The following is a 9203-nucleotide window of genomic DNA, read 5'->3' on the forward strand; positions in this document are numbered from 1 at the left end:
AGACAACGTTTAGTAATGGAAGTGATTGAGATTGGAAATATAGATACCTGTTTTTGTTCAATTCTTTTTAATAGTGAACTAAAGCATTTATTTGTTGGTTGTCTGGTTACATTGTGATTAATATTCTAATTACTTATGTAGACGTACAGCACGACAGCGCCATAGGAAAGCCATGTGTGGCCATTGCTATAGTGACATGAGGGATGGGCTAATACGTTGAAAACTTTAAAATTATTTCAATTTGCATGAATAGATATGCCTCTTTCAGCTCACCTTGGGCTTTTGGATTGTTTGTCGATGCATAACCATGTAACTGAGTGACGTTTCTGAAGTGTTAATGCATTATTCAGTTCTTTTATATCCCAGTCCTTTCTGACAAGTAATTTTTTATTAGAGCTTAATAATGATGAACTAAAAGTTTTTAATGAATTCTACCATAAACAAACATGTAAAAGACAAATGAATTTCAATATAGATGTGGGAGGTGGTGCATTTTGGTAGGAGGAATAAGGAGGTGACCTACTCCTTGGAAAATGAGTGTGTAAATGGGGTAAAGGTGCAAAGGGATCTAGGGGTATAGATTCACAAATCATTAAAAGTAGCAACACAGGTTTAAAAAAGCCATAATAAAAGTGCAAATAAAGCACTGGGGCTCATTTCTAGAGGAACAGAATTCAAAAGCAGTGAAGTTATATTAAACTTGTGTGGTGGAACCACCAGAGGATTACGGACAATTGTATATAATTCCTTTTACAGCAATGTAGTACAGCTGGGGGCTGTACCTTTAATGTATCTGTTAACTGTACCAGGGCTTCTTTCCTGTACTCCGCGTGATGATGTCATGCCGTCCGTCACGTGATCTCTCAACGGCAGGAAGAACGTGATGACGTCAGAGCTCGGAACCTGCTGGCAGTTGAGCTCGGAACCTTCTAGCAGTTTCCAGAGAGGCTTTCAAGCAGACCAGACCTATTTGCATTGTATCCTACTGTTTCCTGTACAGCTTCGCTTGTTCATTAAATTTTATTGTTTTTGATTTTCTGAGTCGAGCTCAATTCTTCGGCTAGGAACCCCAGTTCCTACATTGGTGACCCCCATTTCTTCGAACAATTTTCGTTGAAGTTACATCATGGACACGAACGCCGTCACCCTCAAACTGCCGCAATTTTGGGAGCAACAACCGGCCGCGTGGTTTTTCCAGGCGGAAGCCCAATTTGCAATCCGGGGAGTAGCAGCGGATTCAACCCGTTATTACTACGTGGTCTCCGCCCTCAACAGCGCCACGGCCTCGCGGGTCATCAGCCTCCTCGAGAATCCACCGAACGATGGCAAGTACGAAGCTTTAAAAGCAAGTTTACTGCAGATTATCGGTCTGTCCAAGTCGGAGCGCGCTCGCAGACTTATCTCCATGCCCGGCCTCGGGGATTCAAAACCCTCAGAGCTCATGAGCCAAATGCTCACGCTTTTGGGCTCGGAATCGCAATGTTTTCTGTTCCGCGAGCTGTTTCTCTGTCAACTACCAGAGCCAGTACAGATGGCCTTGGCCGTGATCCGAGATCACGGATTGTGCTGAACTCGCCGCGGAAGCGGATAAAATATTCACCGTCTCACAACAATCTTGTGCAGCCACGAGGCGGCCATCCCCCACAAGAGCGAATCAGACTCCTCCTGCAGGCTGGTGTGCATACCACGCTCATTTCGGCGCGAAGGCCAGAAATTGCCGTCCGCCCTGCAGTTTCTCACCAAAAAAAAAACCTACTTCAAACCAGTGGTTTCTGAGAAGATCAATAAAGGCCTAAGGGATGCGCCAGAGTTGCGATGGCTGTCGGGTCCACAGGGAAACTCCTATACATTACAGACTCCCTGTCAGGGCGACGTTTTCTCTGGGATACTGGCTCCCAGTGCAGTATCCTACCAGCGTCGAAGCTCGATCTTCAATCCGGCGGTCAAGGTCCCCCCCTCGAGGCAGCCAATGGTGCGGCCATTCGCACATTCGGAAAGCGTAGGGTCCAGTTGAGTTTTGGCGGCCAACGTTTTGTTTGGGAGTTTATCACGGCGAAAGTCTCACAGGCCATCCTGGGGGCAGATTTCTTCTGCACAAACTGGTTTCTCGTCAACGTCCGACACTGCCGGCTAATCAGTGCCTCCACTGTTCACTCGGTCCCCTGCCACCGAAGCACCGCGATGTCTTGGTCAGTTGCCTGTGCAGTCCCATCTCCAAATGAGTTCTCGTCTTCTCAGCGAGTTCCCTGAGCTCACCAGGCCCACATTTTCTTCTTCAGTCGTGAGGCACGGTGTAGCGCACCACATTACCACGACAGGATCCCCCGTTTATGTGAGAGCTCGAAGGCTGGAACCCGGTAAACTCGCGGCCGCCAAGGCGGAGTTCCATACAATGGAACGCCTGGGTATTATTCGACGTTCGAATAGTCCTTGGTCCTCGCCATTACACATTGTTCCTAAGCCGGGCAGTGGATGGCAACCATGCGGCGACTACAGACGCCTGAATGAGGCTACCACACCGAATCAGTACCCAATTCCTCGCATTCAGGATTTTTCGGCCCATCTGGCAGGGAATTCCATCTTTTCCAAAGTAGACCTCGTCCGAGGCTATCAAGTGCCCGTGCATCCTCAGGACATCCCCAAAACTGCCGTCATCACACCTTTCAGGCTCTTTTGAGTTCCTTCGTATGCCGTTTGGGCTGAAGAATGCAGCACAAGCCTTCCAACGTCTCATGGATTCAGTGTTGCGCGATCTGCCGTTCATCTTCATCTACCTAGACATCCTTACTGCCAGTAACAGCACGAAAGAACACATTACGCACTTCCCTTTTTTCTCGTCTCAGCCAACATGGCCTTATCAACCCGGCCAAGTGCCAGTTTGGGTTGCACAGCATTGATTTCCTGGGACACAGAATCACCTCAGAAGGCGCCGTCCCGCTGGCCACGAAGGTGGAAGCAGTCACCTCGTTCCCTCTTCCTCAGACCGTCAGGGCCCTCCAGGAATTTTTGGGAACGGTCAATTTTTATCATCGGTTCGTCCCCAAGGCGGCATTGTTGATGCAACCTTTGTACGAGGCCCTCAAGAGGTAAATCGGGCAAAGACCCGATCGATTGGACACCCCAGATGGACCAGGCTTTCGACACTAAGAACGCTTTGGCTGCTGCGACCATGTTGGCACATCCCCTTCCGTGCGCAACCATTGCCCTTACCACCGACGCATCTGATTATGCCATCGGGGCAGTACAGGAGCAGTGGGTCGACGGCACATGGCAACCACTGGCTTTCTTCAGCCGCCAATTGCGGAAGAACGAACGCAAGTATAGTACTTTTGATAGGGAGTTGTTGGCATTGTTTCTGGCCATCCGCCATTTTCGCTTCCTACTGGAAGGACGCCCATTCACGGCTTTTGTAGACCACAAGCCACTTACTTTTGCGATGGCCAAGACAGCGGAACCATGGTCGGCACGGCAACACCGTCATCTTACGTACATATCTGAATTTACAACCGACATACAACATGTCTCGGGCAAAGACAACCTGGTGGCGGATTGTCTCTCCCGCGCCCAGCTCCACGCAGTACACCTGGGAGTCGACTATGTTGGCTTGGCAAAAGAACAGAAGGCAGACCCTGAAGTGCAGGCATACTTCCAGCTTACAAGTGGCTGATGTCAGTTTCCAGGCCGCAGGGACCACACTCCTGTGTGACATCTCGATGGGCGTCCCACGTCCAATCGTTCCAGTCGAATGGCGCAGGAGAATTTGACACTATCCACGGGTTGTCACACCCTGACAGGAGAGCGTCACAACGACTCATGGCAAAGAAATTTGTCTGGAAGGGCATGCATCTCGACGTCCGTGACTGGACCAATACCTGCGTAAGTTGCCAGAAGTCCAAGATACAACGCCATGTTAAGGCCCCAGTCGCCACTTTTCCGGTGCGTCGATTTGACCATGTGCACATGGACCTGGTTGGTCCTCTCCCTTCCTCTCGCGGGTACACTCACCTCCTCACCGTGGTAGACCGCACCAGGTGGCCAGAGGCAATTCCTTTGGTTGCCACCACAGCGGCAGACGTCTCCAGAGCTTTCATCTCGTCGTGGGTAGCTCGGTTCGGGGTACCGGCTAACATCTCCTCCAACCGGGGGCCTCAATTTACTTCTGAGCTTTGGAACGCCGTAGCTCAAGGTTTGGGCACCAAGCTTCATCGTACCACCACCTACCATCCACAGGCGAACGGTCTGTGAAAGATTCCACAGGTCCCTTAAATCCGCACTGCGTGCTAGTCTCCGTGGGCCTAGTTGGGTGGACAGGCTCCCTTGGGTGCTGCTAGGTCTTCGCACGGCGCCTAAGGACGACCTGCATTCTTCTTCAGCAGAGCTGGTTTACGGCCAACCACTCAGATGCCTGTCGATTTTCTTCCTCCTCACACGGAACCCTGGTCCCCAGCTCAGCAGCTCGTCAGCCACCAGGAAGCGGCTAGGAATTTCATCCCAGTGCCTACGTCGCATCATGACCTGCAGCGCTCCTATGTCCCGGTGGATCTTAAGAGCGCAGAATACATGCTCATTCAGCAGGATGCTCGCAAAAACCCGTTCAAACCGCCTTACACAGGTCCGTTCCATGTCATCTCGTCAGGTGACAAGTCCTTCACAGTCGACGTCGGCGGTAAGCCTGACCACATCTCCATCGACCGGTTGAAACCGGCACATCTGGATCTGAGCGAACTAGTCGTCACCGCTCAGCCGCCTCGTCTTGGTCGTCCACCATCGACTGCCGGTCCAGTACAGCCACAGTTATCCGCCGAGTCGCCAGTGCCCGCCTCACCGGGTCGACCACAGCCGGCCTCTTCTCCGCCTGCGGCGTCATCCCAACCACAGCCAACGGCCAGTTCGTCTTCTAGCGCTCCGTTCCAGCTGCCGGGGTATCGCAGTCAGTCGGACAGACTCGTCAGACCCCCTTCTCGCCTTACCTTCTGTTAAAAGCAATTCTGGGGGGGGCGCATGTGGCGGAACCACCAGAGGATTACGGACAATTGTATATAATTCCTTTTACAGCAATGTAGTACGGCTGTACCTTTAATGTATCTGTTAACTGTACTAGGGCTTCTTTCCTGTACTCCGCGTGATGACGTCATGCCGTCCGTCAACGGCAGGAAGAACGTGATGACGTCATGACGTCAGAGCTCGGAACCTACTGGCAGTTTCCAGAGAGGCTTTCAAGCAGACCAGACCTATTTGCATAGTATCCTACAGTTTCCTGTACAGCTTCGTTTGTTCATTAAATTTTATTGTTTTTGATTTTCTGAGTCGATCTCAATTCTTCAGCTAGGAACCCCAGTTCCTACACTTGTGTAGAACCTTGTCTGATTGTCTCATGATTTGAGATGGTGGGGTGGCAATGTCATTACTGTATATGCGTTTAAGTGGTTACTGTCATTGTAAAAGTTGTTGTTGTTAAAATTGGCTCATGGGCCAAAAGTTCACGCTCAAAGGAGCTCGTGGCCCACTCAGTACAAAAAAAGTTAGAAGGAGCATTGCTCAACCCCTCTTCAGTCTGTGCATGAGGGTAAATTTTGGGTCTTTAAAAATGCAGTCATGTGCATCTTTCCTCAGCACTGTGGTCTTGTTCTGATTGGTAATGCCAGGCCTATCTGCCGGTTTGATAGACAAGCAATAAATAGAGAGCCAACCCCGGGTTTCTACTCACACATATTCAGCTGCCGCACGAAACTAGCCATGTTGTTATGTTTGAAGTACTTGGGCAGGATTTCTTTAGCGAACCTCTGCTCGTCCAGAACCAGGAATCCGTGGCCATTCTAGTGAGGAGAAGGGAACAACAACAGTGAAACACTAGCGAGGACTCGGGGCCTACTTCACAATGAAACTTCACTAAACTCCAGCCGGGAACTGAGGCGGCCTCTCTGCCCAGGCCAGCCGCAGCTCCATGCGCGACTCCGGCTCCCCTCAGCCGCAGCCCGGGTTTCATGAACTCCCTTTTGTTAGCCTCCCGGATCCTCGACCCACAACAAGGCGCCAGGCCGAGGAGACGCCGTTACACTGAGCCGAGGCTGGGCCCCGATCACTGCTGAGGAGAGGGGAAGGAAAGCGGGGCGACGCTGCCGTTACCTGGTTCCAGCAGATGAACTCGTTGGTGTCGGGGTCCTCCACCAAGGCCCAGAGTTTGGTCAGAAAGGCCGGCACGGGCACCGACTGCTTCATCCCGGCACCAGACTCGCTCCCTCTCACCTCACCCGCGCCCACCAACAGACAAACCGCGCGCTCGCACAGCCCGTTCTGACGTCACACAAAACGTCCGGCTCGTGCATCCTCCTTTAATAATGAGGGGGGAGGGGAGAGAGTGGGAGTGGAGAGAGGAGAGGAGAGGAGAGAGGAGGGGGGGGGGAGGAGAGAGGAGGGGGGGGGGGGCAAATTTATAAAAAAGGGCGAAAACCATATGTGGCTCAAACTTGAGAGGGAGATTATCTCAAACACCCAAGATGTTTACATTTGCGCACTTTATATCCCTCCAATCGATTCCCCGTACTTTAAAGAGGACACCTTCTCCAACATGGAGGGGGAAATTATCCAATACCAGGCCCAGGGGAACGTGTTGATCTGTGGGGACCTCAATTCAAGAACGGGCGAAGAACCAGACTTCACCAATAATCAGGGAAACAATTACATTTTCGGGAATAACCACTTTGACATCCCTTCCCTTCCATACAGGCATAACTGCGACAAGCAGTCAAATACCAACGGTAAACAGCTACTACAGCTCTGTCGAAACCTGGGTCTGTACATTGTCAATGGTAGGTTCATAGGAGACCTCCTAGGAAGATCGACCTATTGCTCACCTCTTGGCTGCAGCACAGTAGACTATATGATTACAGACTTAGACCCATCCTCTTTCAGAGCATTCACAGTCAAACCACAAACAACACTGTCAGATCACAGTCAAATTACTATGTTCCTCAAAAAGACAGAAACAAACAACATAGAAACACAACCCAGTAAACTGTACAACACCAAAAAATCGTACAGATGGGCCAAAAACGACACGGAAAAATACCAGAAAACAATTAGCAATGCATCAACTCAAGCTCTCTTAGACACCTTTCTGGATAACATATACACTCACAATAAAGAAGGCGTAAACCAGGCAGTTAGTAAACTAAACAATATTTTTGATAATTTGGCAACAAATGCAAACTTGAAAGCTCGCAAGAACAAACCCAAAACAAAAAACTATGAAAAATGGTTTGACCGAGATTGCCATAACATGAGGAAAAAACTTAGAAAAATATCAAACCAAAAACACAGACATCCAGAAAACGAGGAACTACGCCTTACTTATTGTCAGACACTAACACAATACAGAAACACACTCAGAACCAAAAAAGAGCAATATATTAAGAATACACTCAGCTCCATGGAGGAATCCATTGATTCCAATTGTTTCTGGGAAAACTTGAAAACACTACACAAAAAACAACACGACGATTTGGCCATTCAAAATGGGGACACATGGGTAAACCACTTTGAAAAATTATACCAGAAAAACACACTAAGACCAGAGCAACACCAAATATGCAAAAAACTGGAAAAGCTAGAAATGGCCATAAAAGATAACCAAAACCCGCTGGACGCCATAATAACAGAAAAAGAACTTCTTGAAAAACTCAAGGACCTGCGACCAGGAAAAGCCTGCGGGACAGACGGCATACTAAACGAGATGATTAAACACACAGACAACAAAATGAAACTGGCTATCCTAAAACTCTTCAACTTGGTTCTGAGTGTCGGTTATTTCCCTGATATCTGGAACAAAGGACTCATAACGCCCATATACAAAAGTGGGGACAAAATCGACCCAAACAACTATCGAGGCATCTGTGTAAACAGTAACCTGGGGAAGGTATTCTGTAGCATCATAAACAAAAGACTTATAAACTTCCTTGAGGAGCACAATGTCTTGAGTAAAAGCCAAATTGGATTCCTGCCAAACTATAGAACATCCGATCATATCTTCACCCTACAGACCCTAATTGACAAACACGTTCACCATAACAAAAGCAAAATCTACGCATGCTTTGTAGATTTCCAGAAGGCTTTCGACTCCATCTGGCATGACGGTTTATTCCTGAAACTTATCGAAAGCGGGGTAGGAGGGAAAACATATGATGTAATTAAATCAATGTATACAAACAACAAATGTGCAGTTAAAATTGGAGACAAACAAACAAAATACTTCCCACAGGGGCGGGGGGTGACGCAGGGCTCGCCAATCTCACCGACACTCTTTAATATTTACATAAATGGATTGGCAAAACTACTTGAACAATCTACAGCACCCGGCCTCACCCTATATGAATCCAAGGTCAAATTCCTCCTCTATGCAGACGACCTGGTTCTGCTGTCACCTACTAAAGAGGGGCTACAGCAAAACCTGGACCTGCTGGAGTCGTACTGCCAGACTTGGGCCCTGACAATAAATCCCCAAAAAACCAAAGTCCTTGTGTTCCAGCAAAGATCCAAACATCAGGGACCCAAAATAAATTTCACAGTAGGAACAACCAAAATTGAACAAACCACTAACTACACATACTTGGGCTTAAAAATCAGTTCTACGGGAAACTTCAAACTGGCTGTGAATGAACTGAAAGAGAAAGCAAGAAGGGCTTTCTATGCCATCAAAAAATCAATCCAAATAGAAATCCCAATTAGCATTTGGCTCAAAATTTTCAAATCAGTAATTGAACCAATTGCACTCTATGGCAGTGAGGTATGGGGACCGCTAACTCAACAAGAATTTGCAAAATGGGACAAACACCCAATTGAGATCCTACATGCAGAATTCTGTAAAAGTATCCTCCGGACTCAAAGGAAAACAGTAAACAATGCATGCAGGGCGGAACTAGGCCAATATCCATTAATAATCACTATCCAAAAAAGAGCCACCAAATTTTGGAATCACCTGCAAATGAGCAATCCCCAATGCTATCACTACGACGCCCTGAAATGCCAAGAGCTGACCATAAAGAAGAATACCCTCAGTCAACTAGTCCTGGGACTCAGTGAAGTAACTACTAACAATACTAACAATAACCAGCCCCAGGACAGTGACAGGGTAACACAAAGAATTCGACCCAACACAATCGTCGCTAAGCAAAAGGAAAAATATCTGACATATTGGGCAGAAACAA

The 9203-nt window shown here is 48.4% G+C and overlaps 1 protein-coding gene across 1 annotated transcript in view; it reads right to left on the minus strand.

Moving 5' to 3' along the window:
* hsf2 (heat shock transcription factor 2) overlaps nt 1–6314 on the minus strand; it is a 43711-nt gene extending 37397 nt beyond the window's left edge. The window contains exons 1-2 of the mRNA XM_085997288.1: nt 6127–6314; nt 5708–5816 (exon numbers count right to left, since the gene is read on the minus strand). Of these exons, the coding sequence (XP_085853414.1) occupies nt 5708–5816; nt 6127–6219 (202 nt within the window). The 5' untranslated portion in view covers nt 6220–6314. The remainder of the gene's footprint in view (nt 1–5707; nt 5817–6126) is intronic.
* Nucleotides 6315–9203: the final 2889 nt, after the last annotated feature.

The sequence above is a fragment of the Somniosus microcephalus genome, chromosome 9, assembly GCF_052327205.1.
Source record: "Somniosus microcephalus isolate GS21.2 chromosome 9, FLI_Smic_1.0, whole genome shotgun sequence".
Classification (NCBI taxonomy): Eukaryota; Metazoa; Chordata; class Chondrichthyes; order Squaliformes; family Somniosidae; genus Somniosus; species Somniosus microcephalus.